This window comes from Carcharhinus amblyrhynchos, chromosome 29 (genome assembly GCF_965287045.1).
Source record: "Carcharhinus amblyrhynchos chromosome 29, sCarAmb.v2.hapA, whole genome shotgun sequence".
Lineage (NCBI taxonomy): Eukaryota > Metazoa > Chordata > Chondrichthyes > Carcharhiniformes > Carcharhinidae > Carcharhinus > Carcharhinus amblyrhynchos.
This window is the reverse complement of record NC_137352.1, coordinates 23,572,745-23,593,568: the sequence shown is the minus strand read 5'-3', so window position 1 is coordinate 23,593,568 and position 20,824 is coordinate 23,572,745. Positions and strand designations below refer to the sequence as shown.

At 40.9% G+C, this 20,824-nt stretch overlaps 1 protein-coding gene across 1 annotated transcript in view; it reads right to left on the bottom strand.

Moving 5' to 3' along the window:
* Window positions 1–892: 892 nt before the first annotated feature.
* The window catches only part of LOC145359813 (galactosylgalactosylxylosylprotein 3-beta-glucuronosyltransferase 1), a 176,912-nt gene continuing 156,980 nt past the window's right edge, over window positions 893–20,824 (bottom strand). The window contains exons 5-6 of the mRNA XM_080214591.1: window positions 13,414–13,507; window positions 893–11,424 (exon numbers count right to left, since the gene is read on the bottom strand). Coding sequence (XP_080070717.1) covers window positions 13,421–13,507 — 87 coding nt within the window. The 3' untranslated portion in view covers window positions 893–11,424; window positions 13,414–13,420. The remainder of the gene's footprint in view (window positions 11,425–13,413; window positions 13,508–20,824) is intronic.

Here is a 20,824-nt window from a genome sequence, read left to right as displayed (position 1 = left end):
GAAGATTTACAAAGATATTGCTAAGACTAGTGGGTCTGAGTTATAGGGAGAGGTTGGTCAGGCTAGGACTTTATTCCTTGGAATGTAAGAGAAAGAGGGATGGTTTTATTGAGGTGGAGAAAATCATGAAGGGCATCAATAGGATGAATTTTACCCAGGGAAGGGGAATTGAAATCTAGGGGGCATAGGTTTAAGGTGAAAGGGTAAAGATTTAAAAGGGACCTGAGGGGCAACTCCTTCATGCAGAGGGTGGTGTTTATATGAAATGAGCTGCCAGAGAAAGTGGTTGAAGCAGGTACAATAGCAACATTTAAAGAGCATTTGGGTAAGTACGTGAATGGGAAAGGACTAGCGGGATATGGGGCCACATAAGGGCAATTGGGACTAACTGGGGGGACAGCATGGATCACTTGGGCAGAAGGGCCAGTTTCCATGTTGCATTGCTCTATGACTGTGACTCTATGACCCTGGGTTTAATATCTCATGATGTGGATATGCCGGCGTTGGACTGGGGTAAACACAGTAAAAAGTCTGACAACACCAGGTTTTAGTCCAACCTATCAAATTTACTATCAAGTAAATCGGTTGGACTAAAACCTGGTGTTGTCAGACTTTTTACTGTGTTTAATATCTCATCCAGAGGATTTCACCTCGTAGCTTCCTGGTGCAGAGATCAAACCAATAACTGTTGGGTGAAAGGTAAGACCTGTAATAATGGATGAACCAACATGTGTAATGAAACCATTCCACATCATGAACGGTAATGTTTGTGGGTCGGATACTGTGAAAGTCTGCTGCTTGTGTTTGAGACAGATGTTTGTTTTCTGTAAAGTACAAATCGATAGACAACATCAGCCTGTTTAGAAACACAGAAGACAACCGTACTTTCTCTTTTCTTTTATTTAGGATTCTCTCTTACTAAAATGACATTGAGGGATTGTGTGCAATCAACAATACGTTAACATGCAAAAAAAAGTGCAACCATCACAGAGACTGAAAATGTTACGATCTATGTAGGAAGAAATCAAAATACATTTATCATACAGCGAGAAAGAAATATCATTCCGATGTTAGGGACAGCCTGTTAGCAGTGTTGTCTTTTATGAATTGAAGACTGCTTGGGAAAAGCAGTTTTGGCAGCCTGAGTCAAAAGAATGTGTGGAGTATTTATCAGGGGCAGTCTCTGGGCTGTCAGTGAAGGCAGTGATAGTGAGTGACTCAAACATTTGAACATGAAACTAAAGAAAAGCCTGCACTGACAGCTAACAAGTTGTATCCTGATGTCGCTGGGTTATGGTCTGGTCAGTCTGGGTTACGTCGCTGGGCTATGGTCTGGTCAGTCTGGGTTATGTCACTAGGTTATGGTCTGGTTAATGTGGGTTACATCACTGGGCTTTGGTCTGGTCAGTCTGGGTTGGGTTACGTCACTGGGCCAAGGTCTAGTCTGTCTGGGTTATTGTCTGGTCAATAGCTTTATATTCTCGTGTCTTTATTTAAGCTTGTACAGAACTGATTGCCCAGTCACTCTCAATTACATTCCTACTCTGCCACCTAGTGGCTTCTTGGAGCTGAACTTTCCCTTCACAGCGGATTTGATAACTTCAAGCTAATTCAGGAGGAAGTGGGGGAATCTAGGTTAAGTAGCCGGTGATTTAATAGCAAAACCTCATTTATTCAGCTCATTTATTCAGCAAGAATAAATTACCAGCGTTAAACTCAGACAAGTCCCACCAGGAAGGAATATTTGTTTTGTTTATTTTTTAATTGCGATTTAAAAGGAAAGGCACACCTGGAATACTATGTGCAGTTCTCGTCTCCTTCCCTAAGGAAGAATATAACTTGCCCTAGAGGGAATGCTATGAAGGTTCGCTATACTAAGTCTTGGGATGTGTGTACCCAGAGCAGAGATTGAATAGATCCCTAGTGTCTAGAAGAATGAGTCGGCAATCTAATTGAAACATACAAACGTAGAAGATAGGAGCAGAGGAGGCCATTTGGCCCTTCGAGCTTGCTCCATCATTCATCACGATCTTAGCTGATCGTCCAACGCAGTAGCCTAATCCTGCTGTTTCCCCATAACCTTTGCTCCTGAACTCTAGTTCTCATCATCATTGAATAGTTAACATTGTTGCTGCACTGCACCAGGGATCTGGGTTCAGTTCTTGGTTGGGTCACTATCTGTGCAGAGTCTGCACGGTCTCCCTGTGTCTATGCGTTCTCTCTGGGTGCTCGGTTTCCTCCCACAGTATGAAAGATGTGCTTTTTGGGCACATTGGCCGTACTTATTTCTCCCTCTCTGTATTTGAGTGTGGCTACTAGGGGATTTTCACAGTAACTTCATTGTGGTGTTAATATAAGCCTACTTGTGACACAAATAAACTAAAATATTGTCCAGCATTGAGTACAAAAAGTACCTTTTGAATCTTTGAGTTGTCTTCAGAATGATACTAGTAAGAACTTATTCTGACTGTGATTAATGCAAATTATTAGCTGTTTTTGTGCCAAATCTGTCTGGCAGTGTCAGACTATAAACCCTGCTCCTAAACTATAAGCTGGAAATTACCACAGTTTTCAAGATCACTCTCAACTTAATAGATTCATACACATAACGGCAGTAGCCTGGACTGTTACTTGTAAATGAATGTGGATGCAATCTTGCACTTGTGCAATGTGTAAACACAAATGGAGCCACAATGTGTTTTAGGGTAAGGAGAATGTTATAGTGCTGTGCAGGAATCGGACTCTCCGTTCCTCCTAAGTATTCTGAATGCTAAGGTTAATTAAGCTGCACTTTGAGCGCTAGTTTGGTTTATTCGTTAGTGTCACAAGTAGCAATGAAGCCACTGGGACAATTCTCTAGTTGCCACACTCTGGAACCTGTTTGGGTATGCTGAGGGAGAATTTAGTCCGGACATTACACCTCACCAGCACGTCTTTTGGACTGTGGGAGGAAACCCATGCAGAACATGGGGAGAACATGCAGACTGCACACAGTGACCCAAGCTGCGAATCAAACCCAGGTTCCTGGAGTTGTGAGGCAGCAGTGCTAATCATAGTATCACTGTGCAGTTGGCTAATCACAATTCCTTATGCAATATAATAAAGATAACCCTCATGGCAGGTATCTGCTGCGTGTAAGAATTTAATCTTGAATTTAGTTGGGCTTGTGCAAATGTAAGGCCATCCTTAATTTTATGTTTATAGAAATGGTAACGAGTAAGGGATGGGATTTTCTTTGGCTCCCAATACATCTGTTGTACACTTGAAGCACTTTCTGTTGAAACTGGTGATAGAAGTTGTGACATGATATTCTATGAACTTTGTGTGACCTGCAAAAAATTGTCTCTATTGGACTGAGTATAACCCTCTTGTGTTTTAATAAAATGCAAGTAAAGGTCATTTTCAAACTCATTTTCTCCATATGCCACTGAGCATTCGTCCTGCCACAGATTGCAAACAATCTCACCGGAGATATAACCGTTACAAGCAATCCCGTGCAAGGCTCAGACTCTGAAATTACTCATTGACATTTTGAAATAATCACACGGAATATTAATCCAGCCTCGCCACCGACATTCACACTCTGCCCTGTTCCTTCCTACGTTGGCCCATGCCTGTTCCGAGCAGCATCGTGTACCAAATGTATTTGTGTCTATGGGGAAAAAGGTCATGAAATGGATAAGAGTGGATAACTCTAGTTAAGCAGGCGGTACTGGCATATGTGAGATGTGTAAAGACCCTTAATCTGTGGTATAAATTGAATGATTCTAGCCCACCTGTATTTAGCTGCTTTTCAAGGAGTTGCGAACAATTGTGTGGAAAGGGATGAGCTGGATTACCTTTCTTTCAATTTTATTATGTTCTTATTCAGCTGGAGTCTTTTGCACACATACATCACTCGGTGCAGAGAAATATTCTGATGTTCAGACCCATTTGGAGTTTCATTTTTTTTCTACCTGTTTCCACTCCCCGCACCACACCCTATCCTACAGTCACAAGAAAATAACCTGTTTACTTTAACAGTAACCATACTTTGAAATATTTCAATCAGATCTCCTCTCGGTCATCTTTCATTTCGATATTAAGTCCAATTCTCGGAGTTCTCAAAGATTGGAGCCCAGTGATCAGTATGTTTATTACTTTTTAAACCTTTGCCACATGTCAATTCAAGGTGGAATATCCAGAACTGCACACAGTATTCAAAAGCGTAGCCAACTAATGCATTACAGAGTTAAAATAATTTCATTTCAACTCATAATAATGCTGTTAGCTATATTCAAATATTTGATTAGCCTTATTAGTAACTTGAGCTGGGCACAGACACTGGTCAATGGTCACTCGTTCCCTTTCACTTTTTCAAATGGTTACAACTTTACTAATCATGAAGGTTTCACTTTTTTGTCTTGTTCTATTCATCTTTTGTTTACAGCATAACAGTGTCTGGCAGTGCAAGGAGAGAGGGAAATTATAAAGCCATTTATATAGTTATTTAGAGCCACTCTAAGCTAAGCCGCAAAAGAAACGATGGGTGGGAAGGGTGATTGGCGAACTAGCATTAGAGTAACTAAATCTCGATGCCAGTGATACTAACATGTGCACTATTACTGTCAGGTTTGACACTGATACTAATATGTGCACTGTGGCTGGGTCAGTTCTGTTCCTGGTAAAAGGGAATGCCACCTTTGTTCTTTGACAGACTGCCAAATCCAATTAGCAACACGGTACAACAATTTTGGTGCTTTCGAAAAGACATCAACTTTCATCAAGAAAACCATAAACTTGAAGGCTGTTTTAAATATTTACCAGAACAGGAGTATTCGAAAACTCTTCAGGTTCTCTTAATACAGAAAAAGTTTCCAATCGAATGGAAAGAAATATCTTTTAGAAGCCGCTAACGCCTCTGTGCATTCTTCCTGTTGATTATTTTGGTGAAACATTAACAGGTTAGGTAGTACTGAGCCTTTTGCTTGGAAGGTCGTTGTCTAGTGACGTCTCCTTATGTGCTGTTTTTTGATAGGGGCATTGAAACAATGTAGAAGAATGGCTAACCGTTGGCTTTGGTACATGTCTCAATTATACTTGATTCAATTCCTCTGGAATTTGTCTATATAATGGCACAACATGGACAGTAACTTAGTCATCTCTGCCCTTGTCACAGGGATTGCGTACGCTTTCAAGCGCAGGATTTGAATCACAAGCTAAAATATGGTATTAATCAAGAGATTTTCTCTTTTTTAAACAAAAGGATTTCATTAAACAATTTTCTTAAATTATAAATAGAAATAAATTAAACAGCAGATGTTAGCGAACAGTTGTGTTAGATAACTTCAGTTAATTCTTAAAAAAAAGCGTGTCAAACGAAAAGGAATTGATCAGCTACGCTAAGAGGATAGAAGAGAAAGCTGTAATTTGTCAAGTGCTGAGGATTACGACTAGTAAAATTGTGCTTCACATTTTCAACTTTGATGCCAGAGTACCTGCAGCATGTTCTGGTTTGTCCAGATGCTGCTCTAACTCTCCACGTGTAAACATCAGTCCCTGTAATGTCATCCTGAAGCTCTACTGTAACAACGTACAGATTTCATTTAGCACTCAAGATGTTTGCCTGTCCTAATTATTTATATAATTCCTAGATCGTGCAGCCCTATGTATTTATTTTTTTTTCACCCACAGCCCCTTCAGTCAATGTAATAGACTAAACGATTCTCCACCAGTTAGTATGTTACACGTCACTTGCATGATTATTTCTGAAAATGGTGTACACAGCTAGGGACTATTTGGCACAAATAATAAATCACTGGCCAAGAATGACACTATCTTGACTAGTGGAAATGAGGTACTGATTTAGGTCTCCTCTCTCTCTTTGCAGTCAGCTATTTGTTTATTCGTGCGAAACATAGCAGTTCTTGACACTGTGTCCTACTCTGAATTTTGCTTTTTGGAGTGTAAAATTAAATTTGTAATGAAAATCATCCAAACAGAATAATACATTGTTCCAGTGGGATTAACAATGGGTAAGCGCTGGATTTAAAAACAAACTCGGAAGGTGGGTGTTGTGATAAGGCGAACGTTTATTGCTGTTCCGGTTACCATGAGAAGTTGGTGGTGGGTCAGCTAAGTAGCTTGCTAGATCACTTCAGTTAATCAGTCACGTTATTAAGAAAGTGTAGCACCACACATATGCCAGACTTGGTGAGCTTAGCAGATCTCCTTCCCTGTTCATTCTGAAGGATTCCTAATTTTAAGATGGTATAACTGATCATTCTCCCAGTGTTGAAATTATTATAATCAACGCTTGTAAACAGTTCTATTCCATGAATTTCCACTATCTCCTGCACAGATGCCTTTCACCCTTTCAATATTTTATTCTGTTATCCTTCCTGCAATGAAGGAATGATCTCCTGCTAGCTTTCAAAGTTGGCAGTCCTGTATTGTCTTGCCCAAATGTCAGTTCCTATGCATGAGGACTCAGAAATTTTAATTGGGGCCTTCAGTGCCAAAAGCAATCCTGCCCTCAACATCCATTGGATCAGAGTCCAGATGGGAAATAGGAATTGTGGCTGGATGTGCTTTTCTGTTGGCAGAAGGCCCCAGAGTCCACTGTGATGCTTCCATTGCTATCCTGACCTACATTAGGTAATGTACCAAGGATGGACCCTTCAACTTTCCTAGTCAACACAGGCTCTAGCATGTAATGCATTTATTGACTGACTCACCAGCAAGTGGATGGGGGAAGGGAAGCAATTTTTCCCAATTTTACTTCCCTGAATGTTATTCTGTGGGAGTGAAATTTATCTTTGATTTCTGTACATGAGAGTTTATTCTCTCCAAACTAGTAAAAGTCTTATGAAAAAGCCACAGTATGACAGCATTTAATGTAGCAGTGGGGAAACTCTGCATAGATTCCACAAAGGAATGTGTCAGGGCAAATATCTTCCCTGTTACCTGTTATTGCTTAAACGTAAGTGACTGAACATACACTGTTGAACCTTGATAAGACCTCCTTCATTCAACAGGATCTTGAAATACAATGTAAGTTGGTCTCATATAATGGGTATTGACTACGACAACCTGCATAATGTGTATAACCCATTTCTTGTGGCATTCCCAGTGATGACAATGAAAAAGGCTTTTCTGTAGCTGACCCTGGAAGGACACAACTGGATGTTCGAGAAACTCAAATCTCCAAGACCAGTGAAACAATCTGAGGTTTGAGGATCCATTACCTTTCCTTATTATTTTATTACTTTGACTGAATGGGCTATGGTGTCCTGTTTTTCAGGAAAATAATCTTTGAACTTTGTAATGTGCTATAATAGCCATATTTCTGAATGGTCATTATGAAACATTTTTGTGTGCTGATGTCCTCCGGTATGCCCTATTTTAACTGCACAACCCAGTGGCATAGTTTTAAAAGTGCTCCTTTTTAACATGACAGTGTTATTAGGAGGAAGGTCCTTCCTGGATGAAGTTATGCTCACTGAAAAGGAATTAAGGATGAATATCTTAATGCTGGTGAACAGCCGTGTACTAATATAACATTTGTAATCACAGTCCAGTGCAAGCCTGAGCAATGGATTTCACCTTGAAGCTGAACGAATGCAGGTACACATAGTGTATCACTGCAAAAGGGAATGGGCTCAGTGACTGTGTAAGGGACCCTTTCCCAATTCTGCACTCCCAGTGGGTGCCCTGGCCTGTCGGGTATGTGGTTTGGAATTGTATAAGTGCATACAGAATGAGATTATCTGACTTGAAATCCATGGTCTGAAAACCATGAGGCTATTTCTGATGGGCCCTGTCACCCGGTGAGGGTCCACACTGGCAGCACAAGATTGAAATTGTCCCTTAAACACTGTAAAAAAAAATGTGAAATAATTTCTGTTGAGAGCCTGATCACATCCCTTGGAAACATCTCCAAACACCAGGAATCGGTGAAGTGCTTTATTAGGTCAGTGAAGGTTGCACTCATTTTACAAGTGGCAATGATATGCATAACCAATTAATCTAAGGGAACTGATGGCATTGTGATATTATCGCTAGACTAGTAATCCAGAAACTGAACTAAAGTTCCGGGAACCTGAGTTCCAATCCTGTCACAGCAGATGGTGGAATTTGGAATTAAGAAACCTACTGATGACCATGAAACCATTGACGATTTTCAGAAAAAACCCATCTGGTTCACTAATGGCCTTTTAGAGAAGGAAATCTGCCTTCCTTACCTGGTCTGCCTATCTGTGACACCAGAGCCACTGCAATGTGGTTGGCTCTCAACTGTCCTCGGGCAACTAGGGATGTCATCAACGCGTGTCCCACGAAACAATAAATAATAATAAAGTAGCGTTGGTGGCACTAGTTGAAGGGAAATATTGACTGGGAGAGCAGACTTCTCTCCCTGGAATGATGGCATAGGATTGTTAACATCTATCTGAGCCACCGGAATGGGAAGAAGGGGCAATGGATTGACACGTCATCCAATAACCAGCACCTTCAACTGTGCAACACTCCTTCAGGATTGCAATGAAGTGTCAGTCTAACTTAAGTGCTTTGATCCAGGAATGGAACTTGATGTACAGATTTCTAACACACGAGGTTGAAATGACCCCTTACATGTACTTGATAACTGCCCTGTCACGCTGCCAACTGAGCCAAGCTGACACCGCAAGATGTCTTTAGCTTCTGTATGCTGAAAAGGATTCCTGAACTCATGGAGATGTGAGTGGGAACAATTTTACATCTGAACTCATTCACTCTGCTGGGTTTTTTGTACTCAGTCACACTGCCGCACATGGTGTACTGGGAATGGTTTATTTTGGATGCTGGCTGGGGGCAGAGAAATTGCTGTCTTTGTTGGAAGTATTTAATGAGGGATCTTTCCTTTATGTGGAATTCCCACATCTGGTGTTCCAGGGTTACTGAGATGGGATGAATTTCGGAATGGAGGGAGAACCCACCAAATTCATGGTCACATACGCAAATCACATGCAGGGCTAGAATCATACTGCGCAACTGCTAAAAAGTTATCACACTGACCACTATAAAAGACAGCAAAATCTCATGCCACATGTTTATTACTAATACCACACTTGGTGTCCAGTTGTCTGAAGGGCCTTATCTCCTGTGCTCAGAATTCCTCATTGCATACAGAATCCATTCTTCAGATTTCCATGCACTTGGATGGTGATTAAAGTTCCGAGCCTCAAATTGAATTTTCACAGAAGTGTTTGAAGCAACCAGATTTGCATTAATTCTGACCTTGGACTCATCCTTACAGCCAGGGCATCTTTTGTATGGTTAGATTCTCTAATACTGTTAGACAAAAGCACACAAAAATGCAGAAATACATCACCAACATGAACAATTCTGACATACCCTAGGTGAACTTTATAATCTAAGCCTTGCTAGGCTAATCCTGCCTAGTTGGGAAACATTACTTATCGGCAGATGTAATAGCATCGCAACCTAAGGTAAGTTGAAGGAGATGTTCTCCATTGGCTGTACTGGGGCTGGAGGGGACTTAACTTTGAAATGAACACAACATAACGTTGATGCAACTTGTGCTCATAAAAGTCAGAGAATTGGTGTCAGAGGAATGAAAAGCTGACCCTCTATTGCTTTAGGGCGGCACGGTGACACAGTGGTTAGCCCTGCTGACTCACAGCGTCTGGGTCCCGGGTTCAATCCCGGCTTGGGTCACCATCTGTGTGGAGTTTGCACATTCTCCCTGTGTCGGCATGGTTTCCTCCCACACTCCAGATATATGCAGGTTAGATGCATTGGTCGTGCTAAATTGCCCTTTCGTGTTGGGGAGGCAGGGGGGCTAGCTAGGGTAAATGCATGAGGTTATGGGGGTTGGGCCTGGGTGGGATTGTGGTCGATGCAGACTCGATGGGCCGAAGGGCCTCCTTCTGCACTGTATGGATTCTATGATTCTATTGTCAGAATCTGACTCCCCACCCCAGGTGTGTCACAAATTAGAGACAAAAGAAAAAAACCATGAGTAACAGAAAGCTAAGATAAAACCAGCAATTGCTGCATTATCTAGCTCATCAATTAGTGTCTAAGAAGAAATGAAAGGGTCAACACTGCACTGGGACTTCTGATCCAGTCCCAGAAGTGGATCATACTTCAAGCTTTAACCCTTTGTTCCTGTTTCTGATTGCCTTTCTATTTCCAGCATTTTTAAAATGATCTTTTAATCATGGGTTCACGGTAAGTGGGTGTCCCACTCTGAGCAATGCATGTATAATAACCTCCGATCATGCTCATATGGTACGGAAACAGAGTGAGCTTTGCCATTCCTATTATCACCCGTCCTTTCATACATACAAGAGATACAATCTGACTAATGCTGATATCTTGCCTGGAGCACCTAAACCTACAAAGAACTAGAAACGGATTATCCACGTGGCCCCTAATTTTCTTATTGAAATGGTAGCTCACAATTAGCAGTGAAATGTGGTTATTTAACACTGGTTAGGTCCAATTAATATATAGCCTTGCTCCGTTGTTAACTTGCAATACCTCCAGTAAGTATGGCTTTCATCTATAAACGTAGCATTACTTTTGAATGTAGCCTTCCTTGATATCTTAAAATCATCTTCGTGTATTACTTTTTGTTAATCGGGCCCAGTGAGCTAAACTAGCAAGGGTCACACGGATACCTCTCAAACTGCAGTGATCTTCTATGTATGAATATGTATTACTTGAACCAAGCTAAAGAGATATGAGCCTTGTTCACTTAGGATGTACCAACTGATGAATTATCAAGTGTCAGAAGGAGCCCTTGCCAAAAATGGGAATGAACACTACAAGTTGAGAGTGTTACACACTTTGTGGTAAGCTGGAATCGATATCCATGTGGTATAAGTGAATGCGCACACATGTAAAGAATAAACAAATAAGTGCAGGGCTCACGAGGTATGTAAACCAGAACATTCCATTCCTTAGGTCTTCATAGTAGAAAAGGTTCATTGTGGTAACTCACTATTACAGCTCAATCTTCACTGCTTCCCTGTATCTTGTAGGAAGCTTTTTAAGGTCAGTATTTATTTCTGGTTTGGTATTCACACAGAGTGCATGCATCCTTCATTAACCATGCGACAGAATGCATTGCAACAGAGTCACCTTTCTCACACATACAAGGGAACCCTATCTTCCCCAATCACACATCACAGAGCCTTGCTAATTGAAGTCACAGAACACACTCTTCCATCACAATTGTTCATTTCTCGGGAATCTCTTCTGTGCTTTGTCCATTTAATTATCTGGTGAAAGTGACCCATTCTTGGTCCTGTCACCCTTAGGTACATAATCTGAAATTTTTGCTTTTGCTAAAAATAAAACCACTACCATTTTATCCATTGTACGTGTTGGTGAGAGAACGCAGCAATCAGCTTGTAGCCAGGTTTAAGTTCAATTAGTCTGAAAGAAAAGAAATGGCGGATGGGTTGAACACAAATGCTTGTGAACTTGCTTTAATTCTTGTATATAGTATGTAGACATTTTTAACACAGAGTAAATCTAAATGAACAAAAGGGTAAATCCTGAGATACCTTAAAAGATGTAGCACAAGCAGACAGTTGTTGCAATAGGACAACAGAAAGTTCATTTAGTGTCAAGCAGAATTGCATCCTTTTGTATTGCAACGTCCTTATGATCCTATTCTTGGTGTCCCACTCTGCCATTAGCCCTGTTTTCATTGATCTATCATTGCTTCCTTTGATGCATCAAACTTAAACCCCTCATGTCTCTTTTTAACTCCTTACATGGTCTTGCCTCACTCAATCACCGCTCCTTCACCTCTAGATTTCAGTCTCCTGCATAGCTGCTTTCCCGACTTTGGCTCTTTGTGCATTCCCCCACTTTATTCATCTGCAAACCGATGTCAGGAGTCTTCAACAGCCAGGTTCCAACTCTCTGGAATTCCCCTGCTTAAACTTTTCCTTCCCACTTCTTCCTTTTTAAAGCTTTTCTCAAAACATTTTCTTCAACCTTAGCTTTGGTCAACTATCTTCCTTCTTGACTTGCCTTCTACCATCTGTGCTGTAAGTATTTTGTAACTTTGTGATTCCATTCCATTTTCTGATCATTCCAGATCTTACCAACCCTCTGTAAATAAGTCTTTTGTTTCCCCTCCAGTTCTTTTGCCAATTATTTTAGATCTATGACCTCTGTTTAGTGACCCATTTGCCTAAGAGCATAAATTGGAGCAGAAGTTGGCCATTTTGCTGCCTGCCCTCCCAGTATAATCTTTGACTCCCTTGCAGATAAAAATCTAACTTGAATATATCTAATTTGAATATATTCAATGGCCCAGCTTTCACTCCTCTCTGAGGTACAGAATTCTAAAGGTTAACATCCCTCTGAGAGAAGGAGTTCCTTCTTCTCTTTGTCTGAAATAGTAAGGCCCATATTTTAAAACTGTGTCCTATTGCTCTATATTTCCCCCATTAGAGAAAACCATCCTCCCAGCATCTACCCTATCAAGCTATCTCAGAATCTTATGTTTCAATAAGACCACCTTTCTTTGTTCTAAACTCCAATGATTATAAACCCAACCTTTCCTCAAAAGACAGCCCCTTCATCCTAGGAATGAACCCAGCTAACAGTCTCGGAACTGCCACCAATGCAAGTATATCCCTGTTGAAGGAGACCCAAAGTACTACTCCGGGGCACCACAGTAGCACAGTGGTTAGCGCTACTGCCTCAAAGTGCCAGGGACCTGGGTTTGATTCCCAGCTTGAGTTGCTGTCTGTGCAGAGTCTGCACATTCTCCCCATGTCTGTGTGGGTTTCCTCCAGGTGCTCTGGTTTCCTCCCACAGTCCAAAGATACGTGAGTTAGGTTGATTGGCCATGCTAAAAGAATTACCCTTTAGTGTCCTGAGAGGCGTAGATTAGAGGGATAGCAGGTGAATGTGTAGGGTTATGGGGGTAGGGCCAGGGGGGGATTGTGATCAGTGCAGACTCGATGGGCCAAATGGCTTCTTTCTGCACTGTAGGATTCTATGATTCTACAACTACTTGCTCTATCTGGGCCCCTCATGAATTTGAATACCTCAGTCGGTATCCCCTTAATCTTTGGTTTTCAGGAGAACAATCCGAGCTTCTCCAATCTTTCTATGTATCTGAATCCCATTATTCCTGGTATCATCCTGGTAAACATCCTTTGTACCCTGTTCCGGGTCTTGCAACTCTTCCTAAAGTGAGGTGCTGAAGAACTGTACACAATAACCAACTGAGGGTTAACCAGTAATCTTAAAGGTTTAACATGGCTCCCTTGACTTGCTTTTAATTTCCGAGTCCAACGATTCAGTACATTTTTTTTAACCTGCCTTACCATCTTGCCCTGCCTCTATCAAAGACCTGTGGATGGGCACTCCCCAGACCCTTTTGACTTTCTTCATATTTACCTGTGTGTTATATTTCCACATTGGGATCTGTGAAGCCTTTTTTGCCTTCATTCACCAGCACAGGTTTCTCGGTCCGTGTGTGCCAAACTAGTATCTGTTCAGAAAAGAAAGGGCGAAGGTAAGAAAAACATAATACTCAGTAGGAATTCTATCTTCAAAGCACTGAGTTTGATACCTGTTCCTATTCAAAGCAGTGAAGATGTGCCAACTGTGCAGATTATAGACATTTCCCAATGATATATTGTGCAAGTTTCTGGGCATCCATTGAAAATTAATTTTCATTTGTATTAAAAAAGCAAAGGCAATAGAGTCAGAAAATTGTGCTCTGATCGTACCAGTGATGGCTGTTTGAAAGATCTGTCCAATTAGTCTCATTTCCCCACTTTTTTTCTACAGCTCTGATGATTTCTCCTTTTCAAGTCTATATCTAATTCCCTTTTGGAAGTTATTACTGAAGATGCTTCCACAACCTCTTCAGGCAATGCATTCTAGAGCATAACAACTTGCTGCATAATTTATTTGTTGCCTCACTTTTCTCCCTTTGGAATTGTTGCCAATTATCTGAAGCCTGTGTCTGCTGGTTACCAATGTTATGATGTCTTCATAGCATGTAAGTTGTTCAATAACCTGGCATTATTAGGACCTGCACTCTGCTTAGAGAGATCAAATAAGGCAAATTGCTTCCCAGACTTTTATCAAAGGGTTGGTACAGTGAACTGCTATACTGATACAATATGCTATGCAATGGTGGGGAATTGGTTCTCATACTTGACTAGACCATCAGAAGGGTTGTCATTTTATAGACCAGCTCTTTCCTCTGTATCCCTGCAGGGACAGAGATACAAATCCTTGTGATCTACTTGCAGTTGGTAACAAAAGGCTGCATGCAGAGGCCTATAGGAGATTATCAACCTTTCCTCTGAACTTTTCGTTTCAAACTGATTTCAGCAAACTTTCTAATTCAATATAAAGTGTCATATCCAGTGAAAACTTCATGTTTACAAGTTTAAACAAGGACCATGCTCATGGGGAAGCTTCTGGATGCCTTTTGTTTGTTTTAAAGGGACACTAATGAACTTTTAGGATGACTGCCACAAATCATGTGACTTTTAGCATTTGTGCAACAGACCATATCAAATATGTAATTAAATATGGATACGGATAAGTGTACCTCACAGCTATTGTAGAATTCACATGTCCCATTGTTTAAGGATAGGCCAACAGCTGAAGACTGTGGAGTTTCTATACTGCTAGCCTTAATGCTTTATATTGGACAAAATGGAAGATCTAAACTCAATGGCCACTATCAATTTCCCATTGCAGAACAGTGGTCCACCCCCAATCCAAATTGCGGGGTTTGGGGGGGGGAGGGGGGGAGCGGGTGTAAAATGAAAGATCCACAGGAAGGTGTGAAGTGGGCCTCATAAGTGTTAATCCAGTCATCATGTGAGCAAAACTGTTTGCAGAATCTATATCAGCCGAGTACCCAGCAGATCCTTTAATATTATGAATTAGCAGCTATTCTGAGAATGAGACTGAAGCAAGTCACCAAGCAGCCAAAATACCTAACCTGTTCCAGTCTCAAATTCATCTGAGAACAAACCTCTGAGATATTCAACTACAAAAAAGTACACAGCCTGCTATGAACTCTTTGCTTTACCCTCACTTCAACTTTAAATCATTTAATTAATCAAAAACACACAGATTTGCCACATGGGAAGCTGGAAACCATAAAGCAGGGACTGAAGGAACTGTAATCTGTGAAAGTGCATCATCATTGCCTGTATCCAGTGTGTGTGTGTGTGTGTGCGCGCAACACTGTGTCAGTTTGGGCTAGGTATATATTTTAAAATCACAAAAGCTTGCTACTGAATTATTTCATTGGAATGCACACTCTGATGGTACAAAACTGCACACCTCTTTCCACACAAAACACATTGAACATGGGCAGTGAGAAAGCAAATTCATTCAGTCCATGCAAAGGGAGTAACTGTATTAGTGAAACATCTTGCAGAAACATCCTGTGGCTCCTAGCCTTTGTTATATGAAAAAAAAAGACACCTTACAATCATCTGTCTGCAAGAGCCTGCTTCAAACAGTTTTTTAAATTAATTACCAGACACTGATTGTTAAAGGATTATGTCCATGATTCATATTTAACAGATTACACTTGTGCTTTACTCGTAATTCTTCTTGTAACTCTATAAATTGGTGGTCACCATAGCACATCAGATGTTCAACAAAATAACCAAATTGTTATCTGAACTGATAATTTGTTGGGTTAGGCTTTATTTTTTTAGTGGGCAGAGGCAATTCTTGTTCTGGCGGTTTGCTGACCCCAATTGCTTCCTCATGTCTCAATCTTTAATGTGATCTGGGTGACTATGGAATGCTAACTTGCAACATTGCTCACTTCATTTGAAAGATTTAGCAAATGGTGGGCAGCAAAGTTTGATGAACTGCAATTACTAAACGAACTGGTCTTTTGAATGAAACGTTAAACTATGGCCCCCATCTGTCTGTTTGAGTGGATGTAGAAGGTCCCCAGATGATGTTCTGAAAGAAGGGAGCTCTCCCCGGCCAATATTTACGCCTCAATCAAATATCGCAAAAACAGGTTATCACTTGCTGATTGTCGGAGTTTGGAGTGCGTAAATTGGCTGCCATTTTCCTCCTTTACAACAGTGACTATGGGCTGGAAGATTCTCCGGCCCTTTAAAGATGATCAGAAAAATGCTAATGAGATGTAAATATAAACTAATGGAGTTTCCGACCTTTCATGGTGGGAATCCCATTTCATCACTGGTGGAGGGTGAGAGTAATCAGAATGGGAAATCCTGCTGGCGTAAAATCCGTATGGGGACTCCCATTGGATTCCCATCCTCACAGCTTTCCTGCCTGCTGAAAACAGATACAGAGAATTCCGGCTGATGAGTGGGAGCTGATTTCGGGACTCCGATCCTATTACAGGCATCCCAACTTCTCATTAGTATGGGATAAGGGTGGAGGCTGGAATGCGTTATAAGTCTGCATGCACCCTACATTCCTGACCTAATTGGCTCCAATGCATGGACAGTCATCTCCTAACCCCCAGCAATTCTTTTGGAGTAGGGTTAACTTGTCAAGGAGTCGTGGTTCATGATCCCCTCCAATATGTCATGAACCATTGACAAGGAAACCGTTTGAAAAGCAAGTTCAGAATGTCTCAACAATACTTCTGGTGCCAAGCCATGACCTTCCAACCACCTCAATGGCTCCTCATATGCTCCATGCCAACCTCTATCGCTACACCCACCACAATTGCCCTTCATACCTTCCATACCGACATTTGTCTCTTCCCCCCGCCATAGCCCCCTACCTGACATGCTAACCTATGTCCCTACATCACTCCTTCATATGCTTCGTGCCAAGCCATGCACCTCCACCCACTCTCAGTGGTCACTCATGCCCTTCATGCCAAACTATGGCACTTCCATTACCATTCAACTAATATATATTCTACAGGACTAAGCATCCTATAGTAATAGTGGCATGTATGGAAATGCTTAAAAACAGTCATTCATACATGAATTAATATATGACTTTTACTAAAGCTCTATAAAAGTCTAAATTGCGATATATTTAGTGTATCAGTAGCAAAAACTACAGATACTTGAAACCTCTTTGTATTATGTAAATAAACATATCACTGACAAAATAGATCTAAGAGGAAAGAACTGTCAAACAAGCAATGTTTTCCTTTAGGCCCAGTTGTTTCAACAACTTAATGGATATCTGGGCCCTCAGCCAAGTCTCATTCTTGACTGAGAACCGAGACATCAATTATGCTGTTGAAACAGCTGAGTGAATGGTCACAAAAATGCCACAGTTTGGTATGGAGGTATTAGATGCCATTAGGTTTGTGTGGAGGGGGAAAGATTGGTATGGAGGGTAAGAGGGAACATTGGGCATAGGTGGACGGGCATAAGTTGGCAGGCAAAGTATGATGGACCATAGAAATGGGCAGAAAGGTGTGAGTTTGCATGAATGGGGCATGGGGAGCATATGTGTTAGGGTGTGTGATGTGAAGGGTAAAGTGAAGGGATATGAGGGGCAAAGGCTAGAGGGCCTGATATTAAATAAAACAACTGGGACAAAGTCTGAGATTGCCAAAATGGGCATTTTAAAGAGGGTAAAGCTTAAAATGAGAAAGAATGGAGTTGTTAAGCATATGAGAAACATTCGCTAAATGCATGACAGATTGGTCAGAAAGAAAAAAGTCAAGTTGACAATTTGAGGGAATCCTTCATCAGAACAATATGAGTAAATGAAGTCCCCCAAAAAATGTCTTTGTCTTTCTGAAAGCTGCTTATGTTCACAATTTTTTGTAAATAAAAATGAAACTCCTATTCCCCCAGCAGTTTTTGTGGATTGGGCCAACTTGTCAAGTGATTATGGTTCATGGCCTTTCCAACGTGTCATGAACCATAATCTGGATGAGGGAAGCTTTTGAAAGGCAAGTTCAGAATGTCTCACCAATGCCTCCCATGCCAAACTATGACGTCCCACCCACCCCAAAGGCTCCTGATATGCTCCATGCCAACCCTTATCCCTGCACCCACCACAATTGCCCTCATACTTTCCATACCAACCTCTGTCCGAATCCAGAATCTGGATGCTTTGAGAAGTTGCTAAGCTGAGAATCGGAAAAAAAGTGACACAAATTTTGAAGGAATTGTTTCGGTAGAAAATTGAGCTAGGAAGAAGGTAGTGTTTGATAGGGGAAGAGATTGCTGTTATACTGAGGCCTTGTTGCTGTGATTTATGTTGTGCACTTAATGCTTTAAAGTGGCAGCATGCATCACTGCAGCATTCTGTTAGATATTAGAACATGGATATGAACTGTAAACAAAAATGGAATTTTGCCTCACAGTGTTTTACATAAATCTTTAAAATAGATAACTTATTTTCCATAGTTCATCTTTCTCTGAAGCTATCATAATCACTTATTTTCCTGTCTTCAGTGATTCTGCTCTGTATTTATGCATTGAGAGTTGAGAGGCAAGTTGGAATGAAACCAGTAAAAAAAAACACCAAAGCAAGCAGCTTTCTGGCTGAACTGACTACGTAGGGAGCTATAAGAGTGAAGGTTCACCCAATGATGACTATGTAAGGCTGCCTGCAATGGGGCAATACAGGACCACAATACAATATTTCCATTTTCCTGCTCTGTTTTTTTCCCAATCGGTTTTCACCTCTATTTCATTCTAATGTTGTGCTGGAACACTCTAGGTAGTCACCCTCACCCCAAATGCTGTGAACATTAGCTACGGGACGCTACACCTCACCAAATGATCTTAAAAGTGTGCTTCCATCAACTGGTGTTGGCAATTAGGAATGGAAATCTCCCTCTCCATGAACCAATTGTTAATTTTTTTATTATTCGTTCATGGGATGTGGGTGCCGCTGGCGGGACAGCATTTATTGCCCATTCCTGAGGACATTTAAGAGTCAAGCACATTGCTGCAGATCTGGAATCACACGTAGGCCAGACCAGGTAAAGACAGCAGATTTCCTTCCTGAAAGAATGTTAGTGAATCATACGGGTTTTTACAACAATCGACAATGGTTTCATGGTTATCATTAGAATTTTGTAATTCCAGATTATTTTTGTTGAATTGAAATTTTAACCATTTGCCATGGTGCGATTCAAACCCATGTCCCCAGAGCATTACCCTGGGTCTCTAGATTATTTGACCACTGACAATATCACTACACCATAGCTTCCCCCTATATCTATAGATAGGATTAGCTAACATAATACAGGTTGATGACCTGCCTTCTCTGTACACTCAGTTACTTGTTGCCTTAATCTGAAAAATATGCTTTAATTACTTTCAGCGATAACTCTTCAGTTGATATCACAGTCATAGATAGCGTGGGATTGCCCTTCTATCACCTTGAATGCTCACAAGCGTGGATTGATTATTCTCTCTGAGTATAGTTCTCCATGTGTGGACAACTTCCAATAACTTACTGAAATTCTAAAGCATGGCGTCAGAAGTGGAAATTCTTGAAGTACGAATGATCGCTTTTCAACTGCATGTTGGAGATCATTAATATGTGCTTGTTACGCTACATTTCCACATGAAACAAAATGTTGCTACTTTCAATGGATCTTGTGTTGTTGGGCTACCACCGTTTGTTTCATATGGACTTCAGTTTCGATAGATATTGCACAAATGTTGCTCTTTTCCATCTTGTGTTACACAATGGACCTTGAGTCTTCACTTGGATGTTATTTGTGCTGCGAAACTTTCTACGCTGACCCAGTAGAAAGCTTGAACCATTGTTATTGAGCTGAAGCAGGGCTGGGATAACATCAGTAATTGAATCTCTTCTGCTTTCAAGTTTGGATGGGATTCTCTGGCCGTGCTCGCTTCAAAGCTGGAGAATCCTGCCCGTGGTTAATGGAGCTTTATATGGTCTGCCCCCACTCACTACTATTCCCTTGGTGGGCGGGATGGGAGAATATGGGCCAAGGCCTTTGCTGGTGTCTCAGAAGTAGAGCCAGATGCCATTTTTCACCACTGTTTAGTGACTTAGTGGTTGCCCTTTCCAGCTTGTTGTGGCTTAACTGTAGCATGTTTTATGGGACACACACAGACACACATACACACAGACACACACACACACACTCTACAAGTAATATTAGAGTACACTGTCATCTGGTAAGGTATAAATATCATTTTGAACACAATCGCCGTAAATAAGATGGTAAAAAATTGCCTGTCAGACATAGCAGGATATAAGCTATAAAAAAATCATTGCAGGAAAAAAAAATCAAATCATTAGCAACTAAGCTTTTAGCTTGACTTGACCGCAGCCACTTAGGGCCGCAACAAGAGTTTTTTCAATAAATACAATGCAATGGTGAAGGGATTGAACCATGTAATTCACTGCAGAACTTTAAAGCACCCCAGAGTTTGTCTGCAATCCTCTGTTTAGTTTGAGGAAAATGATGGAACAATTGATGGGTCTTCCAGTGATTGATTTAAAAACACCAATTTTCCTATTGCATTTTCTGAAAAAAAAAATTGTTTTGGCCCTGCAACTCACCTCTCGTAAAGTGCTTTGAGGTTGTAACATCAAAATTGATGTTAGTATTAAGTAATTTTAAGGGGTTTATATTTGTATGGGTAAATATTACAAATGAGGTATAGTTTTAAGAGAGTTTACTTTAATGTTTCTGTGTCTGAAAGGGTAAAATCTATAGTTAAGTTCATGCTGGATAAATGTATTTGTATGTGTGGAGTTGGCCAAGTTCCAACAATGTTTCGATTGTGCTTAGAGAAGGCTATGGTGTGAAGAATAAATAAACTAGCAGTGATTCTTTGGCAAGTGGGGGCTTGTAAGATAAAACAGCTTTTAA